General features: G+C 32.7%; 2 protein-coding genes across 2 annotated transcripts in view; one reads left to right on the top strand and one right to left on the bottom strand.

Moving 5' to 3' along the window:
- Positions 1-10,921: 10,921 nt before the first annotated feature.
- LOC125857546 (transcription factor MYB8-like) lies at positions 10,922-12,178 on the top strand. The gene is made up of 3 exons (XM_049537144.1): positions 10,922-11,143; positions 11,382-11,511; positions 11,659-12,178. Exons 1-3 carry the CDS (start codon positions 10,993-10,995, stop codon positions 12,137-12,139), a joined length of 762 nt encoding a protein of 253 aa, XP_049393101.1. The 5' UTR covers positions 10,922-10,992; the 3' UTR covers positions 12,140-12,178.
- An 866-nt stretch (positions 12,179-13,044) lies between these two features.
- LOC125857545 (uncharacterized) overlaps positions 13,045-13,863 on the bottom strand; it is a 5,040-nt gene continuing 4,221 nt past the window's right edge. Inside the window, exon 6 of the mRNA XM_049537142.1 lies at positions 13,045-13,628. Coding sequence (XP_049393099.1) covers positions 13,428-13,628 — 201 coding nt within the window. The 3' untranslated portion in view covers positions 13,045-13,427. The remainder of the gene's footprint in view (positions 13,629-13,863) is intronic.

Genomic DNA, 13,863 nt, shown 5'->3' with positions numbered 1-13,863 from the left:
ATCACCTTTAGGCTACCAACAATATGCATAAAAGTGATGACATTCACATTCATAGCATTCATTCATACCTTCCATGCATTATTCATAAATCACAATACTATAAGAGAACCTTATCAAAACCCCTCTTAGAGTATACTTGTGCAATGTACAAGTGAAGTCTCATACGCCCACTCACACTAAGCAATACCTCTTAAGAAGTCCTAGTTAAAGTCCATGTCCTTACCATAGTTCATTCATTATCATTTAGGGAAAGATTGCATTAACCGACATAGACCATGTGAGCTACATGAAATCTCGTGTTCTACCCCCACACCGAAAAGAGGTGTTCTACTTGCCTAAGGTACAACGTACATTCTAGCTATTTAGGTGGATCCACTAGCTAAGACCTATGTGGGCACATAGTTATGGGACAAGGAGATTGCTACTAGAAACCCGAACTTGCTAAACGTAGAAGGTTTCCATCTCATGAGATATCCTATATTGGGAAGCCAGAGTTGCTAAACGTAAAAGCCCCCATCTCACTTTCATGTCCTCTCGGTGCTAAGCATTATTCCCTTTAAAAGTCACCATTAGCCTTTACTTAGGTTCATTAGTCACAATTGAGTGTATTAGACACTCATGTCAATATATATATATCATAATAGCTCAGAGGATCCTTAAGTGAGAATGCTCCTTTCACATTTAGAAACGTTAGCATGTGAGTAAAACCTTTCACATTGCAATAGTAGTGTGATCATGAGAAGGTCTTTTCAAGTAACATCACAAGTTTACCATAAACATGCATCCATACATGTTTTATACATAATCAAGTGTATAGGGTAGAAGGGAGATGAATCTTACATCAATACTACCACACTAGGTATAGGATCATTTATATCCAAGTAATTCACATAGTCATGTAGAAGCAACGTCAACATACACCAACCCTAGCCAATTACCCTTTTAGGCCATGAACCAATATCAACCCTAACATTATATATTTACCACAATAGATAGAGATATTTCACAATTCAACCATCAATTAAACATAAACATAATCAGTTACCAACTTCCATGGCTAATCAAGTCGTATCCTAGTTCACAATTTAGGAAGAAAGGGAAACCATGGGTCCAAGAGAGATCTTCATCAAAAACCATCAATACTACAACAATCTAACCATAAACCATCATAATTAACCACAATAAATCATAATTGAACAATAGAAATCATTTTAGAAGACGACCTATGTTTAGAGTAAAACCCTAGATTTTGGAAGTCTTAAAAACACACTTTAACCACCCAAGAATGAAGAGTATCCATACCTTAGGTGGAGATCCTCGCGAATTTGGAGAATAAATACTTGTTCTTGGTGACCTAGTTTGAGCTTTGACTTGGTTCTTCAATGGAGTCCTAAAGAGAGAACTTTGGGAGCGAAGTGAGTTTGATTTTGAGTTGTGAGTTGTGTGGGGTTAAAAATACTTGTTTAATACCTACATATGCTTTAATATACTTAAAACAACTAAATATAAATGTCCCCCACCCTAACTTAATTAATCAATGAATAACCAAAACACCCTTACATAGGTCGCACCTAGGCAGCATGCCCAAGCCCCATGCATGAGTTCCCATTCACGAGGTGTGGTTTGAACCACGGACCGTACTGGTCACTCGTGGTTTGGGTTAGGGAGGGGTCATGTGAGGCCTTGGTGACGAGACTAAGTCTCAACTCACGAGACCAATCCACGAGGCGTGAATCAGTCCACGCTCTGTACTGCACACTCGTGGATCGAGACTGTGGCTAGGCAGTTTGGAGGGTCCTTGGTAGAAATCGAGTGTGTACTCACGACCCTCACCTATGTGGCGTAAGTCAACATACGCCTCGTAGGTTGCCTCTCATGGATGAGGCTATTTTGGACAATTTTTTGGACCTTCCTTTGGGTCCTCCTTATGGACCCTTGGGGGGAGGGGGCTCCTAGAGGAGTCGTGCATTGACGTTTAGGCACTAGAACTCTAGTACTAAGTTAGGAACATTATTTGAGGACCTTAACCTTACATTTAGATTTCATTGGGCTACTAGACTACACGTTAGGCTCTAGCTTAGTTCATTAGAAATACGCGGTTCTTACATGCAAGCTAAGTTTGTGATACATGGTCCCTTTGAGGTTCTTAAATGTGTAGGGCCAGTGGTTTATAGATTGGATTTACCTCATAATCTATCTGGAGTTCATCTGGTATTCCATATGTCCATGTTGAAGAGATATCATGGTGACGAGGATTACATCATTAAATAGGACTCAATAGTGTTAGACAAAGACCTCCAATATGAGGAGGAACCGATTGCAATTCTTGATCGTGATGCGCGTAAACTGAGGACCAAGGAGATCAAGTCCGTGAAAGTTCAATGGAAACATCGTCCAATTGAGAAAGCTACTTGGGAAACCGAGAGGGACATGTGAGACAAGTATCCCCAATTGTTCGTCGATTCAAGTACTACTTCATTCTTTGTTTAGCCTATTTTTCCTAAGTTGTCACTCAGGGACGAGTGATGGGTAAATTAGTATCTATTTTAACGACCGGGTTCTGTTGTTATAGAAGAGCCAACGGAGAAAAAAATTGGGTTGAAATTTTTTTTTTTAGTAACTTGAGATTTCCTAACCAAGTCCAGATTTGGACGAAATCGGAGTCTATGAGGTCTAAGGAAATTTGGTAGCAATTGGGTGGTCTAATTATGAATTCGATCACATAAGTAGATAGGTAAGTCGTTAAGGAACCCGTACGACTTTACGAAATTAAATTCGGGTGAGTAGAACTTCCAAAACTGATCTTGGCGTGAACGGGTAGTTTTTGAGTGTCGTTGGTTGAAGGTGTGTTGTGAAATGGGGTCTTGGATTTATTATTTTTGCTCAATGTTCCGTGCAAGCCGCTATGGCGGAGATTTATACCGCCAGGGCAGGGCTGTTATAGCGGGGTGAGGCTGCTGTGGCGGGAAAGATGCGACTTAAAGTCGGAAATAAACCCCAAAATTATTTTATTCTGCAATTTTCGAACTTGAGAGCTAAGGAACGAACCCAGGACTTTTCTTAACAGTTTTCCACCATTCTTGAGGCTAAAGGTAAGAATTTCACTCCCTGAATCCGTTTTTCGATCTGTAAAACGTAATCTAATGGGTAATTATCAATGTGAGAGGGTTTTGATCTGGAATTTATAGTGGAAACAACCCTAATTTGGATATGGGGAATCATGGGTATGATCTAGGGTTGATAGAATTATTAGTAATTCGGGTAATTAGTGATTGCTTATTGATTTTCGTGTTATTATGATTGTTTGTAGACCAAGAACAAGCGGAACGAATCCGGAAAGGGAAGAACCAAGTTTCTTAGGGGTTTCAAGCTTGTTTTGAGGTAGGTGATGGTTGTGATTCTATGATTGTGTGACGTATGTTTGTTCTTGCTTCATTATGATACATGTATGTATGCGAATGTTGTATTATTAATCACATTAACTGTAAATGAGGATATATGAATGATGAATGTCATGAATCATGACTTGATTGTATGATTTTGAGTATGTACTTTGTGATTGTGATTATGGCTTGTTGAATGGATCGAGTGTCGCGTTCCGACACACTCACTTGGATCGGTTGCCATGTTCCGGCATAATTATGGAATTGGTTGCCACGTTCTGGCATAATCATTGATTGAGTACCATGTTTTGGTACGCTAACAGTTTGGGATTGGGTTCCATGAGAGGACCAATGACTTGATGTAACTGTGATATTTGAGAATCGTGAAATTGTTCATTGTTCGTAAAATGATGATGATATTGTATATTTTCGGTGTATGCATGTTATTGTATGTTGCACTTAGTGGGATAGCCGTGTGATCCTATCAGTATACTGTGGTTGTGTACTGATATTGCACTTGCTCTTTCTTTGTTGAGTACAGGGCATCTTCAGGCGGCTATTGACAGACCTTGCTTAGAAGATCAGTGACCGTTTGAATTCAAGGGTGAGCCAGTTCTTTCGGGCTACCATGAGTTCTCTTTATGTCTATGTCCACATTTGGACTTAGACTTTCTAGTTAGTTATTAGTACATTAGTTTGGGGTTGTAACCCTTCTTGTTAGACTTATGGATCTTGTTAGATGTTTTGGTACATTGACTTAGGTTCTAGGCGTATTTCTTCCGCATTTGTTTAGTTGTTAGACTGTTGTTTTGGAGTTTATGGGAACTCCCTATTTTTTCCTTAGCATTTAACTTGCATCCGTAACTTAAAGGCTTTAATATTTTGATTTAGTTGGTTAGCAAATTAGTATTAATGGTTCTCCCACCGAAGGGTTAGTATGGGTGTCAATCACGATGGTTTGGATCGTGATAAAAAAATAAATTGGTGAGCTTTTAAATAACTAACGAGAAGGATTTTGATAATTGAAGAAATTATAACTCGAGGACTCCATGGTCCTTGTTTTCAACTTAATCTTTAGTTGATAAACTTTAAATATTTATTAATTAAGTAGATTCAAATAAAAATTTGAATCTTTATAACACTCAGAAAATTGTTTGAACTTATCTTGTTAGCGCCAACTGTTATACCTAACATTAGTTCTCTATGAGATCATTTTCAAACTTAAATATCGAATTATATTTGTATCAACCACTTATTTTTTTAGGACTAGAATTAAGTGTAATCAGTAACCTATCGCATGGTTCGGTATTGGAATAAGATTTAAGGGACAATTATCGGGTGGTGATTGATTTCACCATTTTATGCTCCCTTCTTTCACTTTCACTCACCAATATATCTATTGATCTCCCATCAAACAAACAAAAAATTCTAGCCCTACTTAAGCTAGTAATTTAGGAACTGTAAATCACAATGAGACACATATGAAAGTCTAAATTTTGATGGTATGTGCACATAAGTATTTACTTAACAAATATACTTACTAAAAAAATGTAACTACGATAATTTTAGCTAGTTTACAGTTCACCAAATAAAGAAATTGAGGAATTCGCCCCCACATCGATAAGCCATTAACTATGAAATTTTAATTTGTTCACCAACCGTTAATCTGATTATCCAATACCAATAAGTCAATAAGCCAATTTTGTGGTTGACTTATCGGTTAGTACGGTTCAATTTTAAACAGACCTACTTTTTAGCATAAATGTTTTAGTACTTTGAGTTAAACTACTCAAACTCCATATTAATAAATAAAGTTTTTACCTCAAAATCTAAGGTAAGGTATTACAAACAAATGGCTAATATCTTATTAACTAGAATTAATCTTTACTTTTATAAATAATAATATTACTGGATAAAGTTAAATATTTTATATGTGAAATGATAACTGATAACAGAAATATAATAATAATTTAAAATTGACATTAACCGTTTAATTTATTTAACAGAAATATAATGATAAAAATTAACATTAACAGCTCAATTTAGTATTAAGGAGAGTGAGAAATAATTGTAGTTTCTGGTAGATTTCATGTTAATAGTTAACATCATTGTTGAAAGAAAGTGCCACAATGAAATCTACCAGAAGTTACACTTATTTCTCTCTCTCTTTTAAAGAATGTATGTTTAGGCTTTTTTATTGATGTTTTTGAATGTATTGTTTTGCAACATTGGGATTAATGCTTCACATGGAGTTTTTATGAAGCTATAACCATCAAGTGTAATTAGTGTAAGAAAAATTTGTAGAACTGATTAGTTTCTAACATCCTAAATATTGGATCAATGATATAATTTCTAGTATTTAATTTTTTCAAAAATTGTTTAAACTTATCTTTTAAGCGTTGTTGAACTATTTTACCTAAAGTTAGTTCTCTAAGAAATTATTTTCAAACTTAAAAATCAAAGTATATTTATAGTGACCACTTATCCTTTTTAGAACTAGAATCAAGTGTGATCAATTATGCATTAAAAAACTTACTCTGTCTAATATATTTGGTGAGCACTAACAGTTTCCTAGTACTCCTATTTCTTTGAAAAATCAAATTAATTTTTAATGTGTCTTTCTCCGTCTCTTCGCTTATTAACTTATGATTTTTTAAAAATAAAGGCATGAAGAAGGCATGACAAGTTCTATTTATTTATTTTTATTCTATTTTATCAGAACTTTCATAATTTTTTAACTCATTATACGATTAAAATTTTAAAAATCAATGTGATATTTTTTCTGATTGTAGACTAACTTCTTATGATAACTTAATATTTTCACTCACTATTCACAACTATAATTTACTTATACGACCTTTGTATCTAGTCAAACACTATTGCATACTTTCATTTATTTATTATTTGTAGTTGTTATTTATTTTGTTACTCCTATTATTTTTGTAAAAGCTTCACCCAGAAAAATGAATTATTTTTTCCTAATCTATTGATTCATATGGAGTAGCAAGTTTAGACATAAAATTTTACTAGAGATTGTTCCTTCCCCTTCGAAATGTTTTTTCTATATTTTAATTTTTTTTCACTAAAACCAAAAAAGAAAAAGAAAATAATATATCTATGTATAACATTCAGAATAATGGAGTCCAGAGTCAAAAGGACAGCAAAAATTTCCAAAAATTTCAAAAGGGAAACAAAATTTAATTAAGAACCAAAAGGGCAATATTTTAACACTTAAACTAACGTCGTTGAAATCAGGTCAAATTGGATAAGACTCAAATTTCTATGTGCTTGTAAGGCGCCGCCGTGCGCCTTACCAAGCGCATACAATTTGAGCTTTCCCTTGTAATAAAAAACAAAGTTATTTTCATTGCTTTTTTTTTTTTTGAAGTTAAAATTTTTTTTAAAAAATGTTATTTCATTGTTTTTTTTGGGAAGTTAAATTAAAAAGGAAAAAAAAAACTTTTTTCATTACTTTTTTTTTTTTGGAAGTTAAAATTGAAAAAAAAAACACGTTTTTTATTGCTTTTTTTATAGAAGTTAAGATAAAAAAAAAAGTGTTGAGAGCGTCATCTTTAAATAGGTTTTGCACTACGTAATCTAAATTTAATTGGAGCTCCAATACGGATTCTAAACATCGAATGAGAATTTTAAAAAAAAAATTAAAAAATGGAAGAACCTAACTTATAGTAAATAGAGTATATTTTACTATTGTTGTTCGTTTAATTTACTTTGTTAAAAGAACAATTACAATATTTTTTTAAAAAAAAAGAAGAACAAACTCAGTTTTATTCAATGATTTGACATTTGAAGGTACATTCATCTATATATAATCACTTATTATTTATATTATTTTTATTTCTGTAAATATTAGTTTTAGTATGATAAAAAAACAATGAAAAAATGTTTTTTTTAAAAAAAAAAATTAACTTCCAAAAAAAAAAAGCAATGAAAAAACGTTTTTTTTTAAAAAAAATTAACTTTCAAAAAAAAGCAATGAATTTTTTTTTTAATTTTAACTTCCAAAAAAAAAGCAATGAAACAATATTTTTTATTTTTAAATTTTCACTTCCGAAAAAAAAGCAATGAAAAAACTCTTTTTTTTTTAATTTTAACTTCCAAAAAAAAAGACCAATGAAATTTTTTATTTTTTTTTAATCTTAACTTCCAAAAAAAAAAGCAATGAAAATAACTTTTTTTTTTAATTACAAGGGAAAGCTCAAATTGTATGCGCCTTGTAAGGCGTAGCCGTCGTGCGTCTTACAAGACGTTGATAGCGGTGCGCCTTACAAGGCGCATAGAAATTTGAATTTTATCTAGTTTGACCTTATTTCAACGGCGTTAATTTAAGCGTTAAAATATTACCCTTTTAGTTTTTAATTGAATTTTATTGCGTTTTTAGAATTTTTAAAAATTTGTGTTGCTCTTTTGACTCCAGACTCCAAATAATGACAGATGCTCAGCCGCCCCATCTTATAATTAAAGTGAGTTTGATTGCTGACGTAATCATGCAAAAATGAATTATAGAAAATATATCAACATACAATAATACAATAATATTGCCTTTTATCAAAGATGCCTAATGAAATGATTAAAGAACGAATTAAGAAAACGTTGAAACTAAAGCTCTTATTTTCTATTGAGTAATAATTATCCCAAATAATAGATTCATTTGTCAAGTAGAGTTCGACGATAGAAAATAATTCATGATTAACATATTAATCATCGTTATTTTTAAAAGATTTTTTTTTTTTCTTAATTGACTAGGAACATGCACGCTACTTGCATCGTTTAAAAAGAAAGTCATCCATCAGTCCTTTTCCAAAATGGTCTTCAAACACGAGGGACGAATTTTGAGTAAATTCAGTCTTTGTTGATAAGGAAATATAATTTTGACAAGTAATAATAGAGATATTTTTTTATCAAATTATTAGTGATTGTGGTATTTTTTTTAATCAAACTATTAGCGTGAACTGTGAAGTATTTTTGGATCAAACTATTGATGATAGAGACATTTTTAGACCAAACTATTAATTGAGGATATTTTTGTTTGATTTCACATAGCTCAAGAACATTTTTGACCCTTTTCCATATATTTAGTTTCAAATTTTAAATCAAAAATATACTTTAACTATAAAAAATAGAATAATTTTGTCCTCCATTTAAGTTTGGTTCTAAAATATGTCGTTGTCGTAAAATGGCTCAAATTTGCTCCATTAACCATGAAAAATAGAACAAAATTTCCCTCTATTTAAATATGACCTCGAATATGTTTTAATCATCGAAGAACTTGCTCAAATTTATCTATTAAAATTGTATAGATAAATAAAAATGAACATGTCGTGTACTAGTTGGAAGCATATAGCTTGACCATTTGTGGCTCTAGACATCCACATCAATTTCAATTAGATATGTTGGTAAACATGATTTGTGCCCGTTTGGATTGGCTTATTTTAGGTGCTTTTAAGCTAAAGTAGTTTTTAAGCAGTTTTGAAGTGTTTGGGTAAAGTTAAAAAGTGCTTATAAGCACTTATTTTAAAGCCAAAATAACAAAAATAAGTCAAAAATCATAAGCTAGGAATCCTAGCTTATGGCTTTCGGCTTATAAGTCATAAGCCAAAAGTCAATCCAAACAGGCCCATTATTTGCATCATCAATATATCTTCATCAAAAAATAAAATATTATTATGTATATACAGGAGCAAATATAAGTTTAATCCTTTAATTTGCATAATCAATATATCTTCATCAAAAATAAAATATTGTTATGTATATATAGAAGCAAATATAATTTTAATCGTTGAAGAGCTCAATTAAAGGATGCCTTTTGTAGGATTAATAATATACTTCTAGTAAGTTGTAGCCTTCGACTTGTAGACACAAGTAAGAAAATTCAACGTAGTAAATAGTGATAATATTTTAATTATAGGGACTGAATTTTTTTATTTTTTTTCTTTCGACACAAAATATAGAACTGCTATGATCACGAAATTAGTGACAACGCGACAAACAACAATAACAATGTAATTAATGTAACTTCATAAGATAAGTAATTTCAACGTGGTAGTAGGGTCAAATTAGAAATTAAGAAAATGATTAGGTTGTACTCAACGAACCTCGTGCTCTATAACATTAAAATAACAAAAAGAATCGAAACACTTTAATCAATTTGTTGAATTAATATTCCCAATGTTTTAACATCACAAAATTGACATCAGCTCTTTGCACTTTCACTATCTAGATTTCTTTCTCCTTTCTTGTGGGATGATAAAATAGTTACTGCCTCCATTTAAAAATAAATATTTCTTTCAATTAAGTTTATTAAAAATTACTATGTGCAATTTATTCAATAATTATTTATTGATGAGAAAGCAAATCACCGATAAATAACATGTATTTGGTTTAAATCATAAATTTGTTTTATTCATAACAAATATGTAATGTGTATTACGAATGAAGTTTATTTGAATTTTGTCTAAACAAGAAAGTTCAAGGCCTAATATAAATAAAAAAGTGGAACTAATTTAAAAAATTTAAAAATTACATATGTATAATCATTAATCACCATCGAAAAAATTGTTATTTTTTTATTGAAAATTTCACTTTAAAATATTCGGTGATTTTTTTCAAAGATATTTTGATTGAATCAGTGTTTTCACATGAAAAATCTTGGAAACTTCCTAATATTTTAGCGAGAAATTATTTCTCACCGTGCATTTTTCCAGTGAATTGGTTTGACAAAAAAAATGGATGAAAAAATCACATTCAAATAATACAAATTTTTCATTTATTCGCAGTGAAAAAAACCTCTATTTCTAAGCTGTTTGGAAAAAATCCAATAGTTGCATACTCTGTTTTTATTTCATACATCATGACAATAACGAGTACAATGACAACAACAATTTTTTCTCTTTCACCTGTGATGCATATATTTAAGTATACACACTACAACAAGAACAACAAATACGTTATTTATCAAGGTATACAATAACAAAATATGTGAAACTCATGTTTTTCTACTTTTTTAACCTAAATCACTATTTTTACTTTGAAAAATCAAAACCCTAACCACTCACCACTGTGAGTTGTTTGAGTGAAGTATTACATTTCACACCTCATTTAATTAAATCATAAATTGAGTCTTTAACCTTTGCTATGAGAGTTATCACCATTTAAATTTTAAAACTTATTTAACACCCTTTACTCATTTCTCAAAGCTACTTGGGACAAAATAAAACAAGTTTAAGCTATGCAATTTTTGCATCCAACTAAATCATGACACTCAATTAGACATGAAAAAATCTCTCCCATGTTGAGTTGCTCTTCGTCCATTCCCACTTAACTTCTCCTTCAAAGAATTGATTTTTAAAAATCTTGAAAAGACAATTAAGAATGACTAACAAGACAAAACAATGAAGTCGTTGTGGAAAGTCTACTCTTTCTTGGAAATGAGGTATATTGAATAAAGAACAGATCCATGTATAATGGATGGCAAAAATAACTATATAAACCACAAGGTTTTTTTTTTCTTTTCTGAAAGAGCTCTGAAACAATCCAAGTACTAAAGCAGGTGACTTGAACTTCAAAATAATCCTACTTATCTGCATTAATCATGCCAAGAGTACAACAACAGCAGCAGAAAGGTACAAGCATGGAGGAGATCATAAAGAAGGGGGCATGGTCTCCAGAGGAAGACCAAAAACTGAGAGGTTATATCATGAAATATGGCATCTGGAATTGGAAACAGATGCCCAAATTTGCAGGTTACGCCAATAAAACCATACTAATAGTATTTTCATTTCAGATTTCGAATGATCATATTTTCATTCAATACTTTCTAGCAATAACTTATGTAGCGACAAGAAGGGTTGCTTCCAACCCTAAGTTTGTGGCTTCGAGTCATTAAGGGAGCAAGCTCCAAGAGAGGGGGTAGAACTTATGCAACTCTTTTGGGTAATTCATGTTTTCTTAGTCTCCTGAACTTTGGTCGTGTGGTTGCAGGGCTTTCAAGAACGGGGAAAAGTTGTAGACTACGATGGATGAATTATCTCCGCCCTGATGTTAGGAGAGGACCCTTTACCATGGAAGAAGTCGAAATTGTCATCAAAACTTATCAGGAACTTGGAAATAGGTGAGAATTAAGCTCTTTTTCCCCCACACAACAGAGTTCTGCACAAGAAAGTTAGCAAACTTGTTAACATAGGTTTCTGTAAAGTCCTGCTCCTAAATACATAATACTGTTAAAACCAAACCAAATTAAATTTGTATTTCTATGCAGCTGGTCAGCAATAGCTGCGAAATTGCCTGGAAGAACAGACAACGAAGTTAAAAACTTCTTCCACACACACTTAAAGAAGCATCTTGGACTGAAAAATCATGATGCTCCATTGAAAACCAGGAAAAGCCGCAAACAAACCAAAGAAGATGAGAAGGAAAATAGTACTCGAGGAAGACTTGTGCTTGAAACGAGCAATAACAGCAGTTCATTAACAACAGGTGTTTGTTCACCCTGCAGCAGCACTATTACATGTGAAGAAAACCAAATGATGGATCCTTTTGTGAATTTCTCACAAACTTTTGTAGATTGTTATAACAACGTTACTTCACTTGTTGTCGATCAACAAGTCTCCGACATGGAAAACACATGTACAAATATTGGTGTTGCCCAGACATATTCCATTCCCCATGGTTCTGCTGTTAACTCCTTCGACCAATTCGATATGAATTCATTCTGGATTGATGTACTTGGAAATATCTGAACATCTTACGTTCTAAAACATGTTACAACTTAGAACCCATGTGCAGGTCCTAGTTTTTTACCCACTTTTTTTCTTTCAAACAAAGCAGTAATCCTACATCTTCTGTATTAGATCCTAGTTTTTATCCACTTTTTTTGTTTTTCTCACAAAGTCATAATAAATCTTCTATATTAAATATGTTTTATTTTATGACAACGGAAACCCGCAATCCCGACCCTTTGGGTGCGCACAGGGTAAACCCCTGCATATGTAATAGCTCGCAAACCACACAGGAAAGGTAACCCGCACTAGGCAATTCCGATGCAACGAGCTAGATACAGAAGGCAAACCCCTTGCTTCCGCAGGCAAGGGGTTTCGAACTTGAGACCTCCAACATGGAAGTACCAAGTCCAAACCACTGGACCACCCAAAGGATTAATAGAATCTAATATCGTGCCAAGTCTAAATTCATTATGCTTGTATTACTATCACGCGCGTCTCAGTTTGTTTTTCCCCGCCTTATAATTGCTACCTCTGTAAAAAAGAGGAAGAAAGAAATAAACTACTACAAAAGAGTTCACATCCTAAATAAAGAATAGAGGTAGAGTCGGTCAATCACACATTCTGTGTAAGAGAAGGGTGATAAGAAATTGTATTGAATGCCATATAATATGGAATGTTAGCAAAGATGATATTTCTTTTTTGAGGGAAAATTTGAGTAACATAGACCAATTGGTGAAGGAAATTACTGATAATATTAAATGACTTTATTCTTCAAGACACCCAGGTACTATTGACCAGAAAATAGAATTTTCATGAACTTAAATGATTTTTTTCCAGGTAACATCCAGGTACTATTGTTGAAAGGTATCCAAGATGGAATTGTTTTTTCATCTTTTCATAAATAGAGATATAGATCATTTCATATATGTAGCTTAAAGTTTGTCCAAAATGCATCTAATAGAACATAAATAACATTTTAAGGGCTCACTCACATAATTTTTTTCTCAAATGATGAATCTAATAGAACTCATAAAATTAGACAAGTCGAACCTTTTTACGAGTTAGTACATCATATGCTGGGACCTGGGAATATGCACTCATCACTTGTTATCTTCTTTCAGCTCATATTGGACAGAGATTCTAGAACAGAGTGAGCCTCTCATCTTCATTGAAACGACAAACCTATCAACAATCGTTGCCTTTTTCCTTTTTGCTCAGTTCGACTTTTTACAATAACAAGTCCTTCTAATTAGCCTTCTGGGAGATGCATAGTTGAAAAGGTTAACTAGGAATCTATAAACAATTGTTATTCTTCCTGAAACTTGCAGATTTCATGCATCTTGTTGCCTATTTTGCACAAAATGCCAGTGAATTTGCTTGTGAAAATACATTTCTGCCGTGAACTTAAACCCACTTTGTATTTCTTCATCTCTTCTTCCACCATTCTCTTCAGGGTGTCCCTGATATCCCCCAATGCCCAAGTTATTGAGATGTGAGGGCGTGGATCCTGCCACCAAATCCAAGTAATTTTTAATTATTCACTTGAAGAAGAAGCATTGATTTGACTGTGGCCAGGTGTGTTTGGTATGAAGGAAAATATTTTTCATGCAAAATGTTTTGTTGGAAAATGAGTTTTTTTTACTTATTTTCTAGTATTTGGTAAGTAAGCAAAAAAATTTATCCCAAGAGCATTTATATGTAATCTAGCAAAACATTACGTGGGTGGGATGGGGGAGGGAGTG

The sequence above is a fragment of the Solanum stenotomum genome, chromosome 3, assembly GCF_019186545.1.
Source record: "Solanum stenotomum isolate F172 chromosome 3, ASM1918654v1, whole genome shotgun sequence".
In the NCBI taxonomy this organism is placed as follows: domain Eukaryota; kingdom Viridiplantae; phylum Streptophyta; class Magnoliopsida; order Solanales; family Solanaceae; genus Solanum; species Solanum stenotomum.
The sequence above is the reverse complement of the archived record's forward strand: the minus strand, read 5'-3'. Positions and strand labels throughout refer to the sequence as shown.